General features: G+C 38.2%; 1 protein-coding gene across 1 annotated transcript in view; it reads left to right on the plus strand.

Moving 5' to 3' along the window:
• STAB2 (stabilin 2) overlaps positions 1-27,581 on the plus strand; it is a 100,894-nt gene that overhangs the window by 46,550 nt on the left and 26,763 nt on the right. Inside the window, exons 29-49 of the mRNA XM_087723073.1 lie at positions 218-354; positions 3,399-3,513; positions 4,345-4,422; positions 5,334-5,432; positions 5,518-5,625; positions 8,253-8,384; positions 9,622-9,750; positions 10,815-10,871; positions 11,605-11,694; positions 12,760-12,955; positions 14,202-14,297; positions 15,565-15,610; positions 16,661-16,737; positions 18,187-18,312; positions 20,233-20,306; positions 21,497-21,568; positions 22,202-22,321; positions 23,489-23,536; positions 24,675-24,758; positions 25,042-25,188; positions 26,369-26,509. Of these exons, the coding sequence (XP_087579199.1) occupies positions 218-354; positions 3,399-3,513; positions 4,345-4,422; positions 5,334-5,432; positions 5,518-5,625; positions 8,253-8,384; positions 9,622-9,750; positions 10,815-10,871; positions 11,605-11,694; positions 12,760-12,955; positions 14,202-14,297; positions 15,565-15,610; positions 16,661-16,737; positions 18,187-18,312; positions 20,233-20,306; positions 21,497-21,568; positions 22,202-22,321; positions 23,489-23,536; positions 24,675-24,758; positions 25,042-25,188; positions 26,369-26,509 (2,172 nt within the window). The remainder of the gene's footprint in view (positions 1-217; positions 355-3,398; positions 3,514-4,344; positions 4,423-5,333; positions 5,433-5,517; positions 5,626-8,252; positions 8,385-9,621; positions 9,751-10,814; positions 10,872-11,604; positions 11,695-12,759; positions 12,956-14,201; positions 14,298-15,564; positions 15,611-16,660; positions 16,738-18,186; positions 18,313-20,232; positions 20,307-21,496; positions 21,569-22,201; positions 22,322-23,488; positions 23,537-24,674; positions 24,759-25,041; positions 25,189-26,368; positions 26,510-27,581) is intronic.

Below are 27,581 nucleotides of genomic sequence, written 5' to 3' on the forward strand. Positions count from 1 at the left end.
ACTGTAAAAACAACTTCAACTGCTTGACATTGATTCTTTGCTTCTAAAAAGGTCTCGTTGATTTTCAGAATTCTCAACATTCAACCGCTGTTGTAGTTTTGAAGTCCTTTCATTTTTATCTTACTATTGCATAATAATTTTAAAAAATGGAATCCTCCTCACCTGTAGGGAAAAAAATCAGTTAGTAATAACAATTCATTTTATTCTGTGCCTCCAGACATCTCCAATAAGAACTCTGCTGACAGATATGAGCAATATAACTATCCTGGCACCTTCTCGGCAAGCTATTCAAAACTTGGATCAATATACAGCTGCTTTTTGGACATCCCAAGACAACATTCTGTTCCTAACCAAGTATGTTAAAGTATTTTGGTCATAATTATTGTTGTGTTTATTTCATATATAGAGTTTGAAATTCTTTTACACTGTACAGAAACCTTAATTCTTATAACACATTTGTCTGCAAAGTCATCACTCAAATTGCACATTAGCAAGAGGAGCTAAAGGTGGAAAGTTATGGCGTCCCTAAGAAAATACCGTATTTTTCAGAGTAGACGCACCAAGAATTTGAAGAGGCAAATTAAAAAAAGTTTTTGCACTCTGCAGACCTCCCCAAAACAGCCTGTTTTTTGCAAAAATGGGTCCGTTTTGTTTCCACAAAAGGGTATGAATAGCCTTTAGGAGGCTTGTAGAGTGCTCCTGGGGGTGGGGTGGGCGAAAAATGAGCACAAAATGGCCTGTTTTTTTGCAAAAACAGGCCCATATTTTGTCAAAAAAAAAGGGCATGCATAGCCTTTAGAAGGCTTATAGAGTGCTCCTGGGGGGGCCATTTTTTGCTCATTTCTGTCCTCCCCAGCCCCCAGGAGCACTCTGGAAGCCTCCTAAATGCTACTCATGGCCATTTTGGTGATGTGGGTGGGGTTTCGGAAGGCACAAAATGCTGTATTCAGTTTATAAGATGCACCCAGATTTTCAGTCTATTTTTTGAGGGGAAAATGGTGCGTTTATACTCCAAAAAATACAGTATTTTTTTAGGTATGCCACATTTTTTTAGGTAGTTCTAAAATACTTTTTTAGGTCTTAAACCTTTCTTTACATCCTGACTAGAAATAACTTAATTTAATTTAAATGATTTAGGCATCACCTGACTTCAGAACAACTGTGGTCAGCATCTAAAGATTTATCACAAGAGGTGGCATCATCTGTTGATCTTTACCAATCTTTAATATTGGAATGTGAAGTATTGGAATCCAAAATATCCTTGGGCAAGACACTAAACTGAAAAGTCAGGAAAAAAGAAATGTTGAACTCATACCGTGAAATCTATAGGTTCATGAAATGATCAGGAATCCTGAAGTTCAAGTCAAAGAAAATTTTTCTTTTTTCATTGTATTTGAACCCAGAATTCAATTTTATAAAATTAGCAAAAATGTATTTGTTTTTCTCCCCTGGGCAAGCGAGGAGATAACTACTATATTTACTTCAGAATTAGAAGGTTCTCGTTCTGGTAGGAGTTAAGTTTCTATGAATGTCTTGTATCACTTACCGTATTTTTCAGAGTATAAGACGCTCCAAAGTATAAGATGCACCTAGCTTTAGGGGAGGAAAACAAGGGGAAAAATCCGCTTCTGCTTCCCAGAAATTTGCCTCCTTGCAACAAACAGCAAACAGTACAGACGATATACACTGTTTGTAGTATTACATTTCAGACTATACTTGTACAGATGCTGTTAAAATTGATGTGCTTTCTGGAAGTATAGTTATTCTCTGCTATTTAAAAGAATATACACTAGCACTGGGCCTCTTCAGATCAAGTATTTATTTTAAAAAGCTTCTTCATCTTGTTGAGCTGTGTACAACAATAATAAAGCAGTGTTTAAAAAATAAGTCTAATAATTTGAACATTCTATATGCATTTATAGTTATTGATTTCCCTTCTTTCAGCAAACAGCCTGATTAGCACAAGATATTTTTTTTTGCTTCTGCCTCCCAGCAATTTGCCTCTTGGAGCAAACAGCAAGTTTCAGTTTCAATGTAAGCACACTTCCCAATCATCAGCTGTTTCAGGCTTCAGGGATTGCTATAGCCTATTACAGCCTCCGCAAGCCCCATTTTCCCCATTTGCTGCAAGGAGGTAAATTGCTGGGAGGCAGAGGTCAAAGGGTGGGGGACGGTGGGTGGGTGGGGCTACATTTAGTGTATAAGACACACCCAAATTTTCACCCTCTTTTAGGGGGGGAGATGCGTTTTATACTCTGAAAAATATGGTAATTTGTTTTTTGTCTTTTTATATCAGAGGTATGCTTTCAAGCCCGATGGTGATTCAGTGATGCAATAGGACAACACCTGAGAAGCAACCCATATTTTAGCAGCTCAGATGTCTTTTTCTATGTTTCCCTGAACATCCATTATTCATAAATGAACATTCAGTTCATTTATTAGTTTGCTGGCATGAAACAACAAAATGCTAGACTAAGATCCAGTTTCAAGATTTTCTTTAGTCAGAAAGCTCATAGTATGTCATAGGCGTATTCATTTATTTTAACAGAATCAGTTGGAAGGGACCTTGAAATTTTTCTAGTTCTAGATTCTTGGCATCTTTTTTTATATGGTGGTGACCAAAATTGGATGCAGTATTCCAAGTGTGGTTTTACCAAAGCAGTATAAAGCAGTACTAACACTTCAGATCTTGATACAGTCTCTGTTTGGAAGCTGTAGCAGAGTGCTAGCTTATACTTAAATGGTTATCTACTAGGACTCCTCTCATAGTTAAGAGATAATAGTTAATAGTTAATAGATAGTTAATTTCCACTACCAGTTCTCCAGAAGTGGTCCGAACCTGGTAAATACCATCTCTGCAAAGTTCCCTCACAGGATTGTTTTTGTGGGGGTTCAAAAGAAAAGACTTCCCCATACATGTTACCTCGGAGAGAAAAATCAATATTCAGTGTGATATAAGAATTAAATATTAATAATGAAAGAAAGTTATGGCAGGCTACAAATACCATAACAACTGAAAAAACAAAACTAAATGAAGTAAAATGAAAAGAACAAAGCATGGTCAAGAAGATGAAATCAAAAAAGGACTGACATTGCATAGAAAAGATGTGAATGTTTACTTGGAAATATAACAGTGCATTCAACTACTTACCTTCCATAGGACTGTGAAATTATGGCAGGGAACTACATAGTAGGGGGCCCCATTTACAGAAAAGACTTTACCACCTAGGTAGAAGAACATATTTGTAGATACTATATAATGGAGATGATTATAGTTTGATTAGTGCTGCTGTAAATTGTGAATTGGCCCCACACTAAGAGTTTTGGATTCAGAAAGACACAACTCTCTATAAGCAAATCAATACTTTACATCATTTAAATATACTTCCTCCCATTAGGCATCACATATTAAATGGAACATACAGAGTTGAGGATCTTCAAACCATGACACAGTCTAATGCATTTGCAAGGACATTGCAGGACAACTTCCTAACATTGTCGGAAAGAGATGGGGTACGTTGGCCATTATACTGCAACCCATCACTTTAGGCTGTTCCTCTCCTATGTGCTAAGAAAAGATATGCTAAACTTGTGTATTCTTGAATTTAAACATGTTTCTCCAAAGAGCCAAATGAGAAATCTTTTGTAGGCTGAAATGTGACTTTGGGACCACAGAGCTGAAACTGCTTTTCCTCATTATTATTTTTTGTACTTTTTCCTTCTGTTGAAAGCCACAGAGGAGTGTTACATTTGGCAACTCAATGTACATGTTACCAATGAGCCCAATCTTGTAATCTCATATGAAAAAGGAAGAAGAGTGGTTGTGTTCTATACATCTAGGGTTAACCTTAATATATTACAGAATTTGGGCTGCCAGATCCTGGATGCAAAAATCAAGATGACAATTAAATGGGAGCAAAATTTGCATAATTTTTTTTACCATTTATCTATAAAAGGGATATGGCTTAAAATGGAAAATTGCAAATAGAAGGGAACATTTGGATTGTACAGCTAAATGTCTACGCAGATTCTCAATCATATATGGCATGTCCTAAATATGCTTTTTTTAAAAAGGCAATTGGGCTTTCTTGAGTTGTTTTTCCTTTGAAAATGCTTTCAATTCAAATTCAATCCAAAACAAATCCAAGAAGCTTCTTCAGTTCAAGAAAAAAAAAGTCAGTTGCCTTTTGGGAAAAGCGTTTGGATTACACACCCAATTTGCTAACAAAAGTCTGGGTTAGAGTAGCCTTGGAAAAAGATAATTTCCTACTTAGTCATTTTTGATTAGAAATCCAGCAAATTTTATGCATCTTAATTAAGCCACTTTTGTCCTCTCTTTTCCAGAATGTTTTAATTGATGGAGCTAACATAATATCTGGTGATATTGCAGCCACAAATGGGATTATTCATATAATAGATAAGGTATTATCAATGTTTCTTTTTCTTAAATGCCTCTGAGTTATTATGTACATCCAACAGGGAGAACATTCAGTACTTTTTGAAAGTTTATTCACTATAATGTTTGATAACATTTTTACTTCTAATTGAGTACTGCCTGATTGTGAACTGTGATTTATTTTCTTCCACTAGCAGAACTTCCTTTTAGTAAACTATATAAAATACAGTTTTAAAATAATGATATTATTTGACCAAGGTAAAAGGTAAAGGTTCCCCTCGCACATATGTGTTAGTCATTCCCAACTTTAGGGGTTGGTGCTCATCTCCATTTCAAAGCCAAAGAGCCAGTGCTGTCCGAAGATGTTTCCATGGTCATGTGGCTGGCATGACTAAATGCCAAATGCACATGGAACACTGTTACCTTCTCACCAAAGGTGGTCTCTATTTTTCTACTTGCATTTTTTACATGCTTTCGAACTGCTAAATTGGCAGAAGCTGGGACAAGTAACAGGAGCTCACTCCATTACGTGGCGCTAGAGATTTGAACCACTGAACTGCCGACCTTTCTGATCGACAAGCTCAGCATCTTAGCCACTGAGCCACCGCATCCCTTCTTTGACCAAAGTTCATACCTATTATTACCCAACCCATTTTGTTAGGAATTTGGCATTTGTACAAAACTGTTCTGTTTTGGGATGAAGTGAATCTTTGTCCTTCTCTGTTGGAAATCAAGCGAAAATTTTTAGCCCTAGCAGCACTTTCATTTTGCTAAATTCAGAATATATTTTCTAAAATCTCTTGAATGACAAATATATACCGAACACTGTTTCTTTTCCTATGGTATTCAGTAGATTGGACCTTACTTCAGCAAAATGAATTGTCTGAATCTGACGTTGTGGTTTCTTTCTTTCTTTTTTTCTTTTTTTGCATTGCAGGTTCTAGCGCCTCTTAGAGGACTGAGTGGCTCTTTGCCAAAACTGCTTCCTCGCTTAGAACAGATGCCGGACTACTCCATTTTCAGGAACTATATCATTGTAAATCATCAGGTTCTTATTAAAATTGCCCCCTATTAATCAAACAAACTTATTTCATAACTTTGCATTTGTGTTTCCATAACAGCACTACAATCTGGCAAATGTAATAGAAGCCTCTCCCATGTACTCGGTTTTCGCTCCGAGTAATAACGCCATTGAAAGTTACCTGAAGGAAAAACAGTCAGCATCTCTAGTATGTATTAACTCCCAAACCTTTCCTTAAGAAAATACCTTTAACTGAGGTTTGTTTGTTAACTGTCCAATGGCTCAGAGCAAAACTGAAACCATGGCAGTACTGCTGAGCATTCTGGCATAAGGATAGTGTCAGGGTTCCAACTGATGCCCTAATAAAAGCAGGAGCCTCAAGCCAGTTTTCAAGAGATATCCAGTTATTCATTAGGAGCAACATGTCAGCACAGACCAAGTGAAGCCAGCTCTGACCCCATTCACCTTGCCTCTGACCCTGTTTCCCCCTGCTCCTAAGGTGTGCCATCAGTCACATTCCCCAACGAAGCAATTTCGCAGGCCATAGCTATTACTGGTTTCTGTGGAGATGGCCTTGACTTTGGCCGGCTAGGATGCACATTGTTTTGAATGAAGTGCAAATTCCTTGATGCAGCTTCGAGGCTCGATTCCCCATCCCCCTGCCTATGGCAACTCTGGAGCAGGTTAGGGAAGTTTCACGAGCAAAATTGAAACTATGGCGGTACCAATGATCATTCTGGCATAAGGTTAGCATATTCTATGAGATTCTGAGATTCTAAATAAGCAGTGTCTGGGTGAGATGCATTAACTCTGACTATCTAAACTGACTGACTAACTGAACCATGGCTTTGGTTTGGAACTCCATACAGGTAGTCCTTGACTTATAACCATTTGTTATCCCCATTCGAAGTTACAAGGGCACTGAAAAAAGTGTGACTTATGACTATTTTTCTTATTTACAAACTGCAGCATCCCCATGGTCACATGAGCAAACTTTGGATGCTTGGCAACTGGTTTGCATTTATGACGGTTGCAGGGTCCCAGGCTCATGTAATCACCTTTTGTGACCTTCTGACAAGCAAAGTCAATGAGGAAGCCAGATTTACTTAACATCCGTGTTATTAACTTAATAACTGCAGTGAATCACTTAACAACTCTGGCAAGAAAGGTCATAAAATGGGGCAAAATTCACTTAACAACTGTCTCATTTAGCAGCATAAATGTTGGGCTCAATTGTGGTCATCGGTCAAGGACTACCTGTCATGATTTTTAATTTGTCTTTGGCTCTTTGGTATTGGGTCCAAATAAAATTAGCATGGTAAGGCAGCTTTCTGCAGCCATCAAGCATGTTGTTATCAATTTCCCAGGAGAGGTAGATCACTTTGTCATTTTCTATTTCTGGGTTGCCAAAATTCTGCATCAGAATGAACCCAAATGAATTGATTTATGAATAAATTATAAGAGGATGATAAGATAGATAAACAGAATTAAGGGGAGTATTCAAAATCCAGAATAGATGGTGATTGAACAGAAAAATCTGTCACCATTCTATAAAACAAATCGGGAACACTATAGGAATGGTTAGTTTATATTATTATGAAAAAACAAAAAGTTGTGATTGATGTTAATGCCTTATTTTACTACAACAGAGAGAATCACAAGTCAATGTTTCTTTTTCTTTTTCCTAATCCTTCCTCACTCTTCTCTCCCCCACATTCCTCCCCACTATTTTCCTATTTTCTTTTGTATTTTGTATCTTATTTTATTTTACAAATCAGGGGTGTCAAACTCACATCATCATGGCAGCATCACGTGACATATCACAACTGTTTTCCCCTTCGCTAAACCAGGCATGGGCATAACACCTCCAGCCCACCAGCTATGAGTTTGACAGTCCTGTTATAACTCAATAAAAATGTTAACTTAAAAAAACCAGGAGTAGTGCAACAAAGTGATAACTGCGTTTATGATTATTAACCAAATCCCTTATTCTTCTAAAACTAACTTCCTCTTCTTTGCTTTTATAAAATACAGATGAGCAGATAGTAAATTGATATATTAGGGGCATCCACAGTTATGCTTTAAAAAAAGTCAAGATGGTGGCCACAACAATGCTGTCAAAAGTCGTATCTGTTTTTTATGTGACACCTATACAAAAATAGACGGACCTTTGATTACACCATTGTGGACCCAGTACTCTCAAACTCAGTTTATCTGAATAAAAATGAAGACAGAACATTTCTGTCTTAGAATCAAATGCAAGTCATGTTTTATTTAAATCCAAAAGAAATGTAGAGTCTGCCTTCTAGAGGAAGAATCATACAGGTGAGGAAAAACCTCTTAATCTTTTCTATTCTACAGTTTTTCTGATAAAAGGGCAAACAAGCTTTTTACCCTATTCTTGTCTCTCTGCCAAATGCAGTGGGAAGCAAGTAGAAAGAAATTGTAAGCCTATAAATAGGCTCTGGCATTTATGTTTTATACATATTTAAATTCTGAATGGTTGGATTTTTTCCAGAAAGTTCCTGTTAGAGATATAATTAATATATGACTTGCATGTTTTTTTTCATTGGAGTCTTTGAATTAAATAGGGGTTTGTAATTTTAAAAATTGCAAATCCTATTTAGCAGATAATCCAGAAAGTGTGCTCCTGTTGTAAGTTACATCTCTCTATCATGACACCATAAGCTTTCTCTCTTTCTAAATTAAAATCCTTACACCCAGTCAAAAGGTAATTAGTAATAACATCTGCTGACAACCAACTTTTTATTAGAAAAAATGGAAATTTGACACCCTGCTTAAGTATTCAACAATCCCTATTCCTGGAAACCACAGGATGAAGATCAGATCCGGTATCATATTATCCTGGGAGAGAAGCTCTTGAAAAATGACCTGCATAATGGAATGTTCAAGACAACCATGCTTGGATTGTCCTTCAGAGTAGGATTCTTCAATCATGATGATCAGGTGAAGCCAGTATTCATTATCATGGAATTTGCTGTAATTTATTTATCTAGACACCTGCGCGTAGAAAAGATTTACATTAATTGACAGTGTTCAGAAAAATCCCATTGGTTTCAGTAAGCAGGATTTTACGCCAGACTCCCCAAGAGGATGCCCTACCTACCATAAATGTATCTGTGCTCTCAGTTAATTGGGCAATTCATCAGATGTAAACATTAAATAGTGCATTAATTGTTGGGTTTGAAGGAGAGTAGGATTGAGAACAAATGAATCAACATTAATCTTTGGCTTTAACTAGGAGTCATCTCTGTAATGTCGCTTTGCTGCTTATTCCAAGGCTGCATTTTTTGAAGTGGGATGGTCATTTTGGGGGGGGGGGCAAATAGTCTTAAGGAAACTTTTCATATCTGGCACTTTCCAGACATGATGGAATATAAGCCCATCATTCTACCCAGCATAATTATTAGCCATCAGTTTCAGAGTTGTACTGGAGTGGTGCTGTGGCCTAGAGGTAGAGCTCTTGCCTCACAATCAGGAGGCTGTGAGTTTGATCCTAAGGAGAAGCAGATATTTCTCTCTCTGGGCCCATTGAGAATATATCTGCTGAACAAAACTCCGCATTGGCAACAGGAAGAGCATCCAGCCATTAAAACATTCTACTAGCTCCATTCAGTTGCCCAGACTCCACTCTGCAAGAGATTATGGGGTCATTAAACGACAATGATGAGTTTCGGAGATCTACTCTAGAGACTAGATTTTTAACAGAAACGGCAGCATCCGTAAGATGTTACCGCTTTCATGATGGAAAAAATGTTGTGATATTACAACACATGCTTTGCGAGGGGACACTTGTCGCCCTCACAATATACTGAGAAAAGGTGTAAGTCTTTAAGTCAAAAACTGCAACTCTTCTTACATCAGTCTGATCTTCGGTATCCCTCTCATAATTATGCTGTTCAGAGAACCAGCTGCACAATGATAACCAAGAGTTTTATTTTCATGGTTTAATCATATGCACTTTAGTCATAAGATCAGAAATAAACAAAATCTGCTCTTAGAGATATACAATAGTTTGAATAAGATGTAAATTTTGCAACTGCAGACTTTCAGATCAAGGTTTTATAATGCAATGTCCTTTATTACACATTCTGGCTGAATAAAATGGGGATGGGAGTAAATGTTATGCAAGCTATATTTTTATAAGTAATCTCTCTCACATGTGTTAACATTTTGTGCACAGCTCTACATAAACGAGGCACCTATAAATTACCCAAATGTTGCAACAGATAAAGGAATAATCCATGGACTGGGAAAAGTAATGGAAATTGTAAAGAACAGATGTGATATTAATGATACTGTGATTGTAAATGTAAGTTGTGCGCTTCTGAACATGCATTGCATTTTTAATTAATCTGCACTGGAAAAAATACCAATCAATATATACTTAAAACGTAATGATTTTTGGCTTGTACTAAATATTAATGATGTATGTTGCAATTAGCATTATAATAGCACAGCTGTCTAACACAAGCAATCCAGAACTTTCTATTAATCTGGTTTTATCTAGTTTCTGTAATAGAAACATATAACAATAACAGAATAACAGAGTTGGAAGGGACCTTGGAGATCTTCTAATCCAATTTCCTACTCAGGCAGGACAAATTATACCATTCCAGACAAGTGACTGTCCATTCTCTTCTGAAAAGCCTCCAGTGATGGAGCAACCACAACTTCTGGATGCAAGCCATTCCATTGGTTAATTGTGGGTTAACCAGTGGTTAATCAACATTCCACTTGGGGAATGGCTCCAACAGATCCCAGGAAAAGCATCAGAGTTTTCTGTCAGGAGAGTACAGCGCAGCTACAATAATATACAGAACCTTCAAACTCCCAAGTCTCTGGCAGAGGACCTGAGATTGAGGAGGAAACATATCACCTATAGAGGGTCATAGCCCACAGGTTGGGGAGCCCTGCCATAGCAAACTCAAGTCTATCTATTTGCATGTCAGGACTCCCAGATTTTCCATCTCAAACTGTTCATTTTGCGAGACATCATTTATCGTCCCCTCTTGTACAGCCTCAATAATCTATTATGGGTTAAGACTGAAAGGAAGTGCTTGGGCCAGTATCACAGTCTTTCCCTGTGACTCTCAAGTATCATCTTTCCTCCACTGATTTTATTTCGGTTGACAATGAGCAGCAGATGCTAAAATAAGCGACACAAAAGAAAGAAATGAAATGCGACTGCAATTTATATTCAAAGGACAGAGCAAAGTCATCTTGGGAAATAATTGTAAGAAAGATAAGGAAAGCAAATTAATTGAGGAAGTAATCAAAGCTTCTTTGAAAATGCAATATCTCTGATGCTTATCTAGCAATACAGAAAATGCTTTCTGGATCTACTGTTTGTCAAATGTGTGTTTTCTTTTCAAGGGAAGGTGTGTACCCTGCTCACAGATATCTAGCTGTCCTACTGGAAGTACAAAAATTGTAAGTATTTGAGAATGAAATTGCTAGAAATAGGGAGTAGCATCTGAGTGCCAGTTTGGTGCAGTGATTAAAGTACTGGCCTAGGAGACTGTGAGTTCTAGTCCCATCTTAGGCATGGAAGCCAGCTGATGACTTTGGACTAGTCGCTCTCTCTCAGCCCATCTCATCTTACAAGGTCATGTTGAATTTATGTTTTTTTAAAAATAGTTTGTCATGAAAGCGACTGCCTGTGAAGGCTCTTGGATTAGGGATGAAAGGTGAAAGCGGAAGCAGTATGCAGTATAATTGAGTAGATCAGGTTGCCCTGATGGACTGGTCTCACCGGAAAAAACACTTGTGGTAATCTTACAGGGTCACTATTGTGGAGAAATTAGGAGGAGGAGAAAGAAAAAGTAGCCCAAGAAATGTCCAATTCAGCCGTTTTATCATTTTGGATTATCTGGTCAGGGAAAAAAACAGCATTCTTTGTTGTTTAAAATTCTAAAGAACTTACTTGAAAAGAAAACTGTAAAATAATTATCATGAATAGTTGATTTAAAAAATTTAATCACATCAAGTCTGGCCCTCGGTTTAGAGTTTAAATGAAAGCCAATAGAGTTGCTTTATTTTTAAAAATATTTCATTATTTGAAGTATAGGTAAAATACTACATGAAATTTAGAATAGGTTTTTGCAGCACTTCACATACGTCTTATTAAATCTTTTTCACTAAAATTGTTTATTCTTTCATACAGCCAGGCAAGAAGGGGATCTGCTATTATGTCTCCTTGTATGGAACATCGATGCGTCTGGGATGCCAGTCAAAATGTACTAAAAGTAGAATTGTAAGCATACTATTGATACAATACCACGGGAAAGAGTGTTAGGTTTAAGCATTGCTGTGGGTTGTGATACTTAATCCAAGGGGAGGTTTTCAATGATGGATAAAAACGCCAAATCCAGTCTGAACATCTGGATGACTGTGCAATGAACCATAAGAATAAAAGGTTTAACCTCTGTCTAAAGGAATAGTTCAGATTTTAACAGTGTTTTGTTACTGTTGTTAGTTGTGAAGTCATATCCGACCCATCGCAACCCCATGGACAACATTCCTCCAGGCCTTCCTGTCCTCTACTATCCTCTGGAGTACATTTAAGCTCACGCCTACTGCTTCGGTGACTCCATCCAGCCACCTCATTCTCTGCCATCCCTTTCTTCTTTTGCCCTCATTAGACTCATTAGCATTAGACTCTTCTTCAGTGAGTCCTTCCTTCTCATTAGGTGGCCAAAGTATTTGAGTTTCCTCTTCAGGATCTGGCCTTCTAAAGAGCAGTTAGGGTTGATCTCCTCTAGGACTGACCAGTTTAATAACCTTACAGTCCAAGGTACTCGCAGGAGTCTTCTCCAGCACCATAGTTCAAAGGCCTCAATTCTCAACTCAGCCTTTCTTCTGGTCCAACTTTCACAGCCATACATTGCAACTGGGAAAACCATAGCCATAAAACCATAAAACCATAGCTACAAAAACCATAGCTATAAAACCATAGCCATAAAACCATAAAACACTGTTTTATGTACAGGTAAATTTTTGGAAACTACTCCAAAAGATTACTTAGCTCTGAACGACACTGACTTAGCATGTTTATTTATTGTGGTTTGCAACACATGTTGTATAACTACAGCGGCCCTTAGTTATTTAAAGGGGGGAGAAGCCTAAAATAAACAATGATGCAGCACAATGTGTGAAGAAGAATGTGATTGGGTTATTATGTCTAATAATAAAATTATGTCCCAAAAGTTATCTATATGCTGTTGACAACTAGCTCAAGAATGCCATCCTTACTCTCTGGTTTTCATCCTTTCCAAGGATTTCCATTGCAGAAGCCCTAATGTCTTGATTTCTTTTTTAGACTAGAGAATGTTGTGCAGGCTTTTATGGCCCACAATGTGAGTCTTGCCCAGGATTATCTGGAAAAATATGTTTTGGCAATGGGATTTGCTTGGATGGCGTCAATGGCACTGGGTCTTGCCAATGTGAAAAAGGATTCAAGGGAGTGGCCTGTGAGCAATGTTCTGAAGGCAAATATGGCACAAACTGTGACCAAGGTACTTCTGGTTTCAGAACCATTTACTTTGCAAAGTTTCCAAGTAATTGTCAAGTACTATTATAGTCACAGATATCATGAATTATGCTATACCAATCTTTTCACTTTTGTTTCTTGTGGATCACATTGAATTTCAGAGGGATTTCCTTGGAGTGCAATTTAGTAGATACATAAGCATCCAAGTGGCTGAAGTGCTTATCGGTGAATAATCAAACATTTTATCAAACTTTTGCTTAATTTTATGTTCTAATGTTTTACATTTTCCTATTTTATTTTATTTTATTTTCAATTAAAGTTTTTAATTAGTTTATCAAAGTATAAAATACAAAGAAAAAATATGGAAAAGTAAGAAGAGAGGAAGGGAAAAAGAGAGGTATAGTGTAAAGGGAGAAAAAAGAAAAAAAAGCACCAACTTCTGACTCTCGTTGACACAGTCAAAAGTAACAACATTACAACTACAATTTTATTTTCCTACTTTATTTTTCATCGCAATTCATATTTCTGAATAATGGTATTGTTCATTGTCCATATGCTTCCCAACTGCATCTATTGTTTTTGTTTGGTAAATAGATACTTCTTTTTGTATCTATCTGTTGTACCCTTCCATGTGTACTTAGAAGCAACTTAGAACTGAGGAGAAATTTCCTGACAGTTAGAACAATTAATCAGTGGAACAACTTGCCTCCAGAAGTTGTGAATGCTCCAACACTGGAAGTCTTTAAGAAGATGTTAGATATCCATTTGTCTGGCGTGGTGTAGTGTTTCCTCCCTAAGCAGGGGGTTGGACTAGAAGACCTCCAAGGTCCCTTCCAACTCTGTTATTCTATTCTATTCTAAATGAATCAAAATTTAATAAATATGAAAATCCACTCTACCATTTGTACTAGATGTTGACCAACTGTATGTAAAATAGCTTGCTAGATCTCAGTGATTTCCACAAGGTAACCAGCTATAATCCTTCAGACTTCATTTCAGGGCTCAGGTTTTGAAAAGAAAGAAACAGCTCCATTGTTCTCACCATGTTATGTGTGCTACACTTGTAATATTACAGCTTAGGCACTTTTTAGTGAATGTAGACAAAGGTATAGCTGATGCAATTGCAAACCAGACATAAATTGTCATGTTAAAATATGTCAGTAAATTGAATCGCAAAAGCTTGGAAGAGATTAAAGGAGAGCGGATGGCATGCTAGTGGTTCGTACTACTTTATGAGCTATTCGGAATTAAAACCACTCCTTTGTTTTTAGACTGTGCCTGCACCAATGGGAGGTGCAACAGTGGAATTAAAGGAGACGGGACCTGCGAATGTGATGTTGGTTGGAGAGGAGTCAAATGTGACAGTGGTAAGTTGATTGCTGCATCCTATTTCAGAGTTAAAAGTAGTAATGGTGTCATCAGCAGCTCTGGCCAAGCCTCTCTGTCCAAGAGAGTTCATTCTCTGTATAATATGCAGGACCCAGCCACACATGTCTGTTGTGGCTTGTCGGCTGCCAGCAGAGCTAGCAGCAGAGCCAGAGGAGGAAGAGGTTGAGGGAGAGCATGGGCCTTCCATCCTCTCCCAGAGGCATCTGTATCTTCAGGGCCTGAGCTGAGTGAGAGGGAGGAACAGATGGGGCCCATCCCAGCTGTGCATATGCATAGAGATAAAAGGAGAGGAGAGCAAAGGAAAGCAATAAGCTGGCTCTCAGGGAAAAGCAGATGTAGATGCTAGCTAGTCCCACCCTGGCTGGGAAATAAATAGTAGGGGTTTGATAGTGGCCAGTTGTTCGCAGACAACTGTTGGTTTTCTTGTATACAACAAGCAATTTGGATTCCTTGGCCAGAACCAGGTTTGTTAGGACTAATTATGTTTGTTTTTGTTTATTCACGTAAATAAAAAAACTGTTCTGGGCCTGTTTGGAAAAGGAATTTGTTTTACTGATGATTAAGTGGCTTATCATTACTTGTGAAGGCTGGGTCAGAACAATGTTTTGCTGCTGGAGGTCAAGGACCAGATAGGCCTCTTATGTTCCATCAACAGAAAGTAGCTGGTCTAGCAACTTACATTTACAATAATAAGGCATTTGAGGCAGAAAGATAGGTTGAGAAGACTATTCTTGATTCTGTTAGTAAAGAGGAAAACATCTGGGGACGGTTCAAAAGAAACAACGTGATTTGTTTCTTTCTTCTCTTGTGTCTCAGTATATCAGAGGCCTTCAAACTTGGCAACTTTAAGACTTGTGGACTTCAACTCCTATGTGGCTGGAGAATTCTGGGAGTTGAAACCCACAGTCTTATAGTTGCCAAGTTTGGGGACCCCTGCTATATCTCCTGGAGTTTTTGTTAAAGATTTTGCTTAGAAAAGGAACGTGTACATGGGGAAAAGTGCTGTGTTTATTAGCAAATTCTAGACAGAGTTTGTTCTAACAGCAAAAAGGTGGCATTTGAACCAGAATACCAGAGTAAGCGCAGGAATGAAGAAACATTTAAACCCACCTCAATTTGAATGTGATATCGTCCAGGGAAATCTGTGCATTTAGGTGAGCTCTACACATAGATTTCAGCTCAACAAAATAAAGGGGAGAATTGTATGGAATATTGACTCACAAAAACATTTTTTCTCTTCTCCAGAAATCAGAGATGATAAGTGCAACAATACCTGCCACACCAGTGCCAAGTATGTATTGCATCCAACTAGTTATTGACCCCATATTATTCTTTACTTGATCCTGACTATAACCCTAATGTTTTCTCTAACTGTAAATTTTAATTTCAAATGATATGCAATCAGAGCCAGTTTGGGGTATTTGTTAATGCTTTGGAATAGAAACTAGGGGACCATGAGTTCTACTCCTGCCTTAGGCACAACATCAACTGGACCAGTACCTCTCTCTTAGCTCCAGGAGAGATAGAATAGAATAGAATAGAATAGAATAGAACAGAACAGAACAGAACAGAATAACAGAGTTGGAAGGGACCTTGAAGGTCTTCTAATCCAACCCCCTGCTTAGGCAGGAAAACCTACACCAATTCAGACAATTGGTTATCCAACACCTTCTTAAACCCTTCCAGTGTTGCAGCATTCACAACTTCTGGAGGCAAGGTGTTCCACAGATTAATTGTTCTAACTGTCAGGAAATTTCTCCTCAGTTCTAAAGTTGCTTCTCTCCTTGATTAGTTTCTACCCATTGCTTCTTGTCCTACCTTCAGGTGCTTTGGAGAATAGCTTGACTCCCTCTTCTTTGTGGCAACCCCTGAGATGGCAAACCACTTCTGAAAAACCTTGCTAAGACAACTGCAGGGACTTGATCTTGCAATTGCAAGTGATTAAATAGGTCATGCATTTTTTTTAATTTTTCCCTTTGTACTTGCCCTTGACTTCCACCACTCTGTGACTTCTCTTTCTCCCAATCCAATGCAAGAGACTGACACTTATAAATGTCTTTAGAAATTAAACCAACATCCACAGGCTGCTCAGGCTGCAGACTGAATATAATCAGTGTGGCAGAAAACTGTTTTTAATAGTGAAAACATTTTGTATTTTTCACTTGCAAAAGTTAATATTTAAATAAATGCACACCTCATCTACTTAAAATTTAGCAGACTTTTATTATGACCCTGATCAATGACGTGAGTTTATTTGATGCCACCTATCTTGGGATTTCCAAGCATGCCATTTCTTTTTTATAAATTGCAAATTATAATCTATCTTGATTTTCTATTTTAGCTGTTTTCTTAATCCTATTGGTCCACCATATTGCAAGTGTGCAGCTGGGTTTAAAGGGAATGGTACATATTGTTCGGGTAAGTGTGATTTATTCTGTTTATGCAATTTTTGACATGCTCAAAAATCTGATCTAGCAAGAGGTGGAATTAATATCTTATAATGAGTTACATTAAAAATATTAATTTCTAATGTATTTTTTTTAATTAAGCTTTGAAAAATACTAATTTATTAATATTCGGCCAAAGAAAACATTGTTAGCTAGAAGATATTGGAGAATGTTTACTCTCTGGCAATTAATTGTAAATCAATTAGAGGTCCTGAGAAGAAGACCCTTTTTAAAAATTTAAAGTTGATTGTATTTAGTCAGTGGCAGTCCTTTCAGGACCTTGGACAGATTCCTGGAAACAATTACCTTGTCCAGCAATCCTGAAATATTTTGTGATTCTTGTATTCCTCTCGGTTTCTCTTCCACCAAACAAGAAAAAAAATTGAAAAACACTCTTTTGAGTTAAGCCAGGTTTTGATTACTTTACCTTAGCAGCATTGTATTTAGCCCTGAGATTTAAAGGCAGTATCACATCCAGGTATTGACCAAGTTCAACTTACTTTTTTTTTCAAGGCTAGCTAGTCATATCCATATGCCAAAAAGTTGAAGAGTGCAATGTCATAATGGGGTTTAGACTATAAAAATCTAGTAATGCCATATGAAGCCTAAGTATGTTGTCTCTTGCTACCATATTTCCCCTAAAATAAGACCTAACCAGAAAATAAGACCTAGCATGATTTTTCAGGATGCTCGTAATATAAGCCCTACCCCAAAAATAAGCCCTAGTTAAGATTGTCAGCCAGGCGGACATATTTAGTATGTCCATTGCAACAAAAAATAAGACATCACCCAGAAATAAGCCCTAATACATCTTTTGAAGCAAAAATTAATATAAGACCTGGTCTTATTTTTAGGGAAATACGGTAGATATAAATTGAAGGGTTGCATTCTTTCTGTAATGTCTGTGTTTTTGCAATTATGCAAGTAGAGGAATCAATAGAGGAAACAATAGGCATCCTTACAGACAACCAATCCCACATCTTATTTCCTGAGAGAGGGATTCCTGCTGTAGCTAATTCATTTGTCTCTTAAACGTGTATTATTTTTAAATCTACACAGCTTAAAATGAATTCTTTGCCCACCCAGAGGGATCCCATCTAACACCTCTCAATAAACTTGCCCTTTCGGGTCTCCTGTCAATTAGCTTTCCTATATAGATAACATTCCACAATTTCTGGGATATCCTGATTGGTTAAGAAATGGCCAGCCAGTCTATAGCAACATTTATTTTAGGTATATACATAAGGAATCAAACAAGCCCATGTCCACATTTATATAACAGAGGTACCTTATACTTCCTATGCAGACATTTTTTGATAAAATTAAATTTAAATTTGACCTATTTAAACTTGCTTTGAAATAAAGGAATTTAAGTGGTGTAACCTTTGAAACATAACTTCAATTCTGCATGGTCTTTCAGCTATTAATGCATGTGAGAACAACAATGGAGGTTGTTCTACCAAAGCAGAATGTAGACGTACCACTCCAGGAAAACGAGTATGTGTTTGCAGGACAGGTTACTCTGGAGATGGAATTGCCTGCTTTGGTAAGTGCTTGTTCTATTTTGCACTTTTTCAAGACCTGAATTTACTCCATCTGATTAACATGACAATGTCTGTCCCTCCCTCCCCATCTTTTTACAATTAGCAACTCCTCTGCAAATATCTCGTTGTAGTTTTTGTTAACTGAAATTGAAACTTATAAGTTAAAGTGACAGAAACACATATTTATGTTGATCAGCTGGAGTCATATAAATTGGCAAAATCACTTTTTATCAGTAAATATGCTATGTGCTATGCAATCTCTTTATTGCACATATTTACTTATAGAGAGATATATACATATGCATATACAGACATGGTACTTATGAGCCAGCTGGCAAGCTGAAAATATATGGGAGCATCTTTTCTCAACTTCATATCCCTTAGAGCAGGGGTATCAAACCTGATTTCATTGAGGGTCACATCAGGGTTGTGTTTGACCTTGGGGGGGCAGTGGGGGCAAGGTGGTTGTGGCCAGCTCAATGTCACTTGTGTAGAGGGCACTTGTGGTGGCCTGAGAGCTCTGCCAATGATAATGGGCTCCTGAGCTCCATTTTCATTGGCAGAAGCACTGAGGGCCAGTTATTTGCTGTTTCCAGGGCAGCCTTGTGGGCCAGATCCAAACACCGCACGGGCTGGATCTGGGCCCCCAGGCCTTGAGTTTGATACCCTTGCCTTAGAGATATTAAAATGGTAGCTTTATTTATTTATTTATTGGAATTTGTCAAACAAAAGCCATAACAAGAATAAGAGAATAAAAATAAAGCGATAGAGACGATATGCACGTTAGTGCACTTTTGCACGCCCCCTCTACTGATCATTTAAGTATGAAGTAAGGTCCACGGAAGTCAATTTGTGACTGAAACTGTGAAAATGTGTAGCTGAGAAAACTGAATCAGCTAGGGCAGGGGTCAGCAAGCTGCGGCTCTGGAGCCGCATGTGGCTCTTTCATCCCTTTGCTGGGGCTCCTTGTTGCCAGTCGGCACCACAATTTTGAGAGGAGCTTCCGGTTTGGGGGAGGGGGAAGCAGAGTGCGCCAAAAGGAGACTCTATGGAAAGGGGCAGGTTTTCTGGTCAGCTCCACAATTGATAGGGCTTTCCGTTAGGACAGGTAGAGGAAAAAGGACACCGCGCTAGGAGAAGACTCTATGGTGGGGAAACCAGACTTCTAGTCGGCTCCAGAAGTGAATAGGGGGCTTCCGGTTAGGACCTTTGTGGCTCTTTGAGTATTTAAGATTGCTGACCCCTGAGCTAGAGCATTCCAGACTTTGACAACTCTATTACAGAAATCATACTTTTGTACAATCAAGTTTAGAATGATTTACACTAAGTTTAAAGTGGTTGTTCATGCACATATTATTGCGATTAAAACAGAAAAAGTCTGCAAAGCATGCACGTAGCAAATCAGTACTAACCGGTACAGGAACCCACCCCTGGTTTGTGGGGATGTTATGCCTTTAATTCACCATTGACTCTTGGCAACTGCCTGGAATAAACCTCAGGAAAGTATATAACATCTGTATTACAAATACCGCACTCATTCACTAAGAGGGCTGTGATAAGTAAAAGGAGCTATGACAAGTAAAAAAGCAAAAATAATTACAATAAATTATCTCTCATTTAATAGCAATAGCACTTAGATTTATATCTAAATCTAAGTGATTCATAGTGCTTTTACAGCCTTATCTAAGAGGTTTACAGTCAGCCTTTTGCCCCCAACAAACTGGGTCCTCGTATTACTCACCTCAGAAGAATGGAAGGCTGAGTCAACCTTGAGCCGGTGAGATTTGAACTGCCAAACAGCAGCTAGCAGTCAACTGAAGTAGCCTGCAGTACTGCACTCTAACCATTGCGCCACCTTGGCTCTTAATCTAAATTTCATAAAAGTTAAATGTTTTTTTTTCCTTTTTATTTTTTCCATAAAGAAATTAACCCCTGCCTGGAGAATAATGGAGGATGTGCTAAAAATGCAGAGTGCATTCACACTGGACCCAACAAGGTAAAACAGTATTTCCATTTTATATTAATTGTGCATTATACTCCATGTAGTAATAAGTGTCACTCTGTGAGTGAGATGGACGGTCTTCAAATCTGATGTACAAATAAATAAAATATAAAATAGTGGCAAATCACAGGCTACAATATAATTCAATGCAACTCAACTGAGGTAGGGCACTTATTCATTTCGCCTGGTGTTCTTGCTTATGATTGACAGAGCTTCCATATCTTTTCATGCTGACAGCTTGTTTGCTTCTAGATCTGACTGGAAATATCAAAAACTATGCCTAGGATCATATAAGAAATGATGAATAAAGAAATATGATACCAAAATATATGATTTGTGCTGAACTACTGTAGGTGGACTACAAGGGATGTGGTGGCTCAGTGGCTAAGACGCTGAGCTTGTTGATCAGAAAGGTCAGCAGTTCGGCAGTTCAAATCCCTAGCAACGCGTAATGGAGTGAGTTCCCTGTTACTTGCCCCAGCTTCTGCCTACCAAGCAGTTCAAAAGCATGTAAAAATGCAAGTAGAAAAATAGGAACCACCTTTGGTGGGAAGGGAACAGCGTTCTGTGTCCCTTCGACATTTAGTCCTACTGGCCACATGACCACGGAGATGTCTTCGGACAGCGCTGGCTCTTCGGTTTTGAAACTGAGATAAGCACTGCCTCCTAGAGTTGGGAACAACTAGCACATATGTGTGAGGGGAACCTTTACCTTTAGGTGGACTACACAAATACATAACTAGTAGGCCAGATCAGTGGAACCACTACTGCTGGTTCGCTTGTAGGTGCACTGTGCAAAAATACAAATTGTTCTGCACATGCAGAACATGTGAATGTGCAGAAGCAAAAACAAGATGGCGGACCCTACGGCACCACCCGAAGAACCGGTTTAGGGTGTGGCAGGCCTGGGTTGCTGGTTCCAATGACCCAGACCACCAAACCACTACCAGTTCGGCCAAACAGGGCCGAACTGCTAAGAACCCACCATTGAGTCAGATATAATTTAATCATTTGGAGCTCTGAATGATTGCATGAGTAAGGAAAAAAACTGAAAACAAATCACAGAGTCTTAACGCCCAAGAGAAACCAAACAGGAGAAAGTTGTCAAAGGACTTCCAAAGATCAGGAAATAAAATGCTATCCTTCTCCATATTTTAACCTGGATTATTTCCTTATTCTGACAGGCAACATGTAACTGTTTCACTGGATATTCTGGAGATGGGAAAACATGCACTTACATCAGTCCCTGTACACTGGTGAGTCTAGACTTTGACGGCCCCTGTCCTTCATACCCGTCCTTCACAGTTCAAGCAACAATCTCTATTACAAATCAAGAACTGACAGCTTTTTTTAGCTCCTAAACTTCTTCTTATACAAACTGTAAGGAGAAGTGAGAAATCCTGCTGAATTTACTCGAGCTCCAGTTAAGATTCACTAAGATAAGGTCAGGAATTTGATTCTGATGCTAATGCAACTGAAATGAATTGTCTTACTGACTTTTTTTTTACTTTTTAGAGTGCTACAACTTCATTTTAATTTTTCCCCCATCATGCTTTTCTTAATCAAAACAATTCCACAGGGGGGCACACTATACACTGGAGAAACTTCCAGCTGAAATGTTCTCCTCTAAACATTCCTCCTGCAAGCTGCTCTGTGCTTTGTTCTGCTTTCCCCCAGCCCTTATTTCAAATTTGTTTTCCTGCTGCCTCCCTGTTTGCTTGATGATGAAGGGATCCCTAAAGGGTTTGAAGGAAGGATCCAGCCCTTGCTTTTTCTACGATTCTCTCCTTTGCATCCTTCATTTCTTAGTTTATTCAGTGAACTTTGTACTGAAATTTATTGAGATGAAGTATATTTTAGCTAATGTTCCTTGCTTATCTTTTTATCAGAATAATGGTGGATGTGGAGAAAATGCCATTTGCAATGATACGTTACCGTCAGAAAGGATTTGCAGCTGTAAACCCAATTTCATTGGAGATGGGTTTCTTTGCCGAGGTAGCATCTCACTGGTGAGATATCTTCCCTGCTGCTTATTTGAGATCAGTTTTTGTGCTCAGTACCAACAGGCCAAATTACACCAGAGTATGGGTGAGATATCACAAGAAAGCACATTAGCAATTGACCAGTTATAATTACGCCCCTAGAGAGCACCTAAGTCAAGATCTTGGAGCCCAAATCTATAGATCCAGGGATGCTCTAAATGAGAAAAGTTGAGGACAATTACAAGTTGGCTTGATATCAGCCTGCATGGGCAAATGGAAACCATGGTTGCTATTTATCTATTTATTTTCAAAAATATTTTATGACCAAAAGATGTCTTTAATTTTTAGTATGCTTTTCTAATGCAAATAATCCTCATCCCCATGTTTAAGAAACACTAGAAGCATTGGATTTCAATATACTTAAATAATAAAATTGCATGCACACAGGGATAACTATCAATTTTGTTGATGTAATGTAATACAGTAGGGGTGTCAAACTCACATCGTCACATTGTCATCAAGTGACTTATCGCAACTTTTTTTTTTCTCTTTTGCTAAACTGGGGGGGGGGCAGCACATGACGCATGCGAGCCACAAGTTTGACACCCCTGTAATGTTGTGTTATGTTATGTTGTTATGTTGATTTTATTTATATGCCGCCCTTTTCCCCCCGAAGGGGACTCAGGGCGGCTCACAACTCAACCAGGGAAGGGGGATACAAACAAGAATTTAAAACGACATAAAAAAACAATGCATGATTAAAACACAACAGTCATACCAATTTGAGACGGGGGCGACAGTTCTTTAGCGCCAGGCCTGTCGGAACAGCCAGGTTTTAAGGGCTTTGCGGACAATAATACAATACAATAATACAATAATGGGATGCCAGAGGAGTAATGTTAGCTAAGTTCTTCATAACCCAGCACAACAAAGCCATCTAGAAGGCTTATTAAAACCACTGTATCCATGGCCTAGCCTTTTCTAGGTAACTGGGTTACCTAGCAGTACTTTATACCCAAGAAGCCTTAAGATATCTTAATCCATAGAGAGACCTAAAACATCAGTTTCTAGTTCAGAACATAACTCAGATCTAGCTGTTTCTGACTTCAATGTAGAAATAATTGTATATATTTACATGTTCAGTGTTACTGGGTACCATTTTATTATTTTAATTTTTTATTATTATTATTACAGGAACTTGCAAAGGAGTTCAATACTACTCGGTTTAATGGGAAACTATTGGTAAGAAAGTCATAGGCCAGTGATGGCGAACCTTCTGGCATGCATACCAGAGGCGACACTCAGATTCCTTTCTATGGGCATGTGTGCTGTTGCCCCAGCCCAGCTCCATTGCATTTCTTCCACAGGAGGGAGGGAGGGAAAGAAAGGGAGAGAAAGAGAGAGAAGGAGAGAAAGAGAGAGGGAGAAAGAGAGAAAGGGAGGAAAAGAGAGTAATGATATTACAACAGTGTTTCTTTTTTATTGTTGCTAAATGTAATATTTCAAAAGCGGGGGGAAAATGAAGGGGCATAAAAGTACATCTATCACGTTTTTCTTAGAACAATTAGCTGAACTCTGTCTTGTTTATCATTGTTTTAGGTAGTAAAACCTCATTATTCAGGTTAAATAGCCATGTTGGCACTTTGTGATAAATAAGTGGGGTTTTTTTTATTGAAAATTTTTAATAAATTTTACAAATATTTCCCCTTCTCTCCCTCCACCCCCACCCTACCCCCCTCCAACCCTCCCTCCCCCCAACTTCCCAGAGCAAAATACAGGGTATAAACAGTTAACAATCATACACTAACATAAGCTAACTGACTATAGCTTCCTACCTCCCTCTTGAACTTTAACTGCCCTTTTATTAAGCTAAATTTAGATAAGTTGTAACATTCCTTGTTCATTCATAAGCTAATTGAAATTACTTAGTCCGATATTTATTTTGAATGTAGTCAATCCATCTTCTCCATTCCAACTTGTATTTCTCATCTGAACGGTCCTTCAAATATGCTGAAATTTTGGCCATCTCTGCTAAGTTTACTACTTTTAACATCCATTCTTGCATCGTAGGCAATTCTTCCTTCTTCCAGTACTGCGCCACCAACAATCTTGCTGCCATTGTTAAGTTCAGAATCAAATTAATCTCTATAACTGTACAATCTGTAATTATAAGTGGGTTTTGGGTTGAAGTTTGGGCGCTTGGTTTCTAAAAGGTTCGCCATCACTGTCATAGGCCATCCCTTCCCAGTGTCTTGAATTGCAGAAGGCTTTTTTTAAGAATAATTTTTTTTCAGATTCAATAGCCTTTTGAGAGATATAAAGGTACCTAAAATACTGTCTATATTGACTGAAATGTGCATTTTGTTTTTCACTAATATAGGATGCTTCGCTCAGAGATATTACAGGAACGGGCCCTTTCACGGTTTTTGCACCGACAAATGAAGCTGTTCTAACTGAATTGCAAGTAAGTATACAAAAGCATTTTGATGTTCGATGGGACATTCAGCACAGTTCAGCGGTCATGAATTTTGCAGTCTCTTTCTATGAAGCTGCTTCCAATAGGTTTCAATTCAATCTCTGCAGGAGAGTCCAATGTGAAATGCTAGTCGCTCATTTAGAATCACTTAGGAAAGATCTATGAGTTTAGATCACAATGATATAATGGCAAAGTCAAAATATAATTGTTCGTTCTTTGCTTTCTGCCACTTTCAATACAGTAAATCATTTTTGAACAATTCTTTTTCAAGATCTCCAATTGGGTTTCCAAAGGTGTGTTGCCCCAGATTCTGCGTTATCATATTGTATCATGTGCAGGATTGCTGTATAATGATCTGACTTCAGATAAAACTGTCATCACCCTCCAAGGAGAACCACTCAAGATCACATTTGCACAGGTAACTAATTTTCATCAACTGGGGGTTTAGCTACACCTTCATTGGACTTTCCAGGGATAAGATGCAATATTAAAATTATTACAAGTAAAATTAGGAACTTGAAATTAGGATTTATTGCTTGCAGATACCAGAGAAATATCATGAAAGCTTGCAAAGGGGAAAGGATCTGATCCTTTCTGGATAGAATTGTGCAGTTTTTGATCTGCTAAATCTTCTGAAATACCTAAATTCCTATAATTCTAATAGCAATAGCATTTAGACTTATATACCGCTTTACAGCCTTCTCTAAGCAGTTTACAGAGTCAGCATATTGCCCCCAACAAACTGGGTCCACATTTTACCCATCTCGCAAGGATGGGAGGCTGAGTCATCCTTGAACCTGATGAGATTCGAAATGCCAAATTGCAGGCAGCCTGCAGTCAGCAGAAGTAGCCTGCAGTACTGCACTCTAACCACTGCGCCACCATGGCTCAATACTAAATACTAATACTAAAATGTTGGATCACCATCCCACTCTCTTATATTGGCTTTGGGAATATCATGGGTTTTTAAATGCAGACACTTCCCTGAATCAGTATGATGTTAAGTTGCCTCTTCTGAGGAGTCATAATCCACAGATCTCTTCTCACAACCTCTACCTGCAATCAATGTTTACACTTTAGATGCAAGAACAGCGCCTGTGCATTTAAACTGAGCCCATTCAATACAGCAACACTTGCTCAAATGTGTAATCCTGCTTGTAATGAATGCTATGTTGCTCTTTCCTCTTTCCTCTTTCCTCTTGGCAAGCATGCTGAGCAGCACTGTACATAGCAATAGCAATAGCAGTTAGACTTATATACCGCTTCATAGGGCTTTCAGCCCTCTCTAAGCAGTTTACAGAGTCAGCATATCACCCCCACAATCTGGGTCCTCATTTTACCCACCTCGGAAGGATGGAAGGCTGAGTCAACCCTGAGCCGGTGAGATTTGAACCGCTGAACTACAGATAACAGTCAGCTGAAGTGGCCTGCAGTACTGCACTCTACCCACTGCACCACCTCGGCTCTTTCAGTACATAGCACTGAAAGGAAAAGTGGTTTCTCCTTTAATTGTTTAATCAGCAATAAAACTGTTTACATCGCTTTATTTCAGCATTGCAGGAAAGCTTTGTTATTTCATACTGTACATTTTTTTTTAGAACACGGTCTTTTTGAATGGCAAAGCAAAGATATTGGCCAGTGATATAATCACCACCAATGGAGTAATCCATATCATAGATAAGGTCCTGGCTCCACAGAAGACTCAAGAATTTCCTTTGGGAAAAGGAAAACCAGTAAAGGTGCGCTCCATATGCCTTGAATTTTTCAACTAATTAAAAGCTGCTGGGTTGTGGATCACAATATTGTTTGCTGCTAACAAATGAACCTGTTGGAATAGAATGAAAATGTTAATTAAGTAATATGGAAAATGAATTTTGAAAAAAGCTTCCTCAAGAAAACACTGATAAACTATCAGTTTGTGCCATAGGACAACTATATAAAACACAAACATGTATTTGCTGCTTACACACACACATGTACATATTATTTATTTTATTTCATTCATTCATCAAATTTATACACTGTCTTTTTATGCACATTAATCAGCAAAAGGTTGAGTTAGAATTATATGCCTTGAGAGAAAAAGACATCAGGTAATCCAGATGATAAACCAGGATGTTCAATAACAAAGATTACCATTCATAGTTTGTGTAACCAATGCAGTCACAAACAAAAATGCTGTGGATATTAAAGCCCATGGATTGTTATAACCTAACTACTGAAACTGTGGGTTAAGAAACACACACAAACACACACACCCCAGGCCAATATTTCTTCATCTAGCATTCTGGATCTCAGTGGCATAATGGAACTCACAAGACATGACAGTGAGAATCTTTCTTCATTGTCAGCCTCTAACAACTTCTATTTTCACTGTGGTAGAGGTAATATAAACTATCAAGATAAATAGGCAGTGCAGAAGCTCCAGATAAAATCAAGAACAGTTTGATGCTGGTAGAAAAAGATATGCCTTCACAGCCTCTTGGCTTCAAAAATCAACTCCTGTTTTCATTAAAATGCAACCCACTGCATCAGTTAGGACTGTATGTTGTTTTTATTCAATCACTAACTTGTGTCTGACTCTTTATGACTCCATGGACTATAACACGGCAGGCTCTCCTGTCCTCCATTGTCTCCCCAAGTTAGTACTATGTATTAGAATTGTTTCTACATATTATTCTCAGAACAAGTAAGGTAGTACAGTATGCATATTCCATTCCTTCCCTTGGGAATCTGGAAAAGCAACTATTCCCATTTTCCATTTCTGTTAGAATACATAATGAAGCACCTACAACCAAAAATATTTCCTGT

This window comes from Thamnophis sirtalis, unplaced genomic scaffold (assembly GCF_051295495.1).
Source record: "Thamnophis sirtalis isolate CommonGarterSnake01/CBP01778 unplaced genomic scaffold, rThaSir2_p1.2 scaffold_9, whole genome shotgun sequence".
Classification (NCBI taxonomy): Eukaryota; Metazoa; Chordata; class Lepidosauria; order Squamata; family Natricidae; genus Thamnophis; species Thamnophis sirtalis.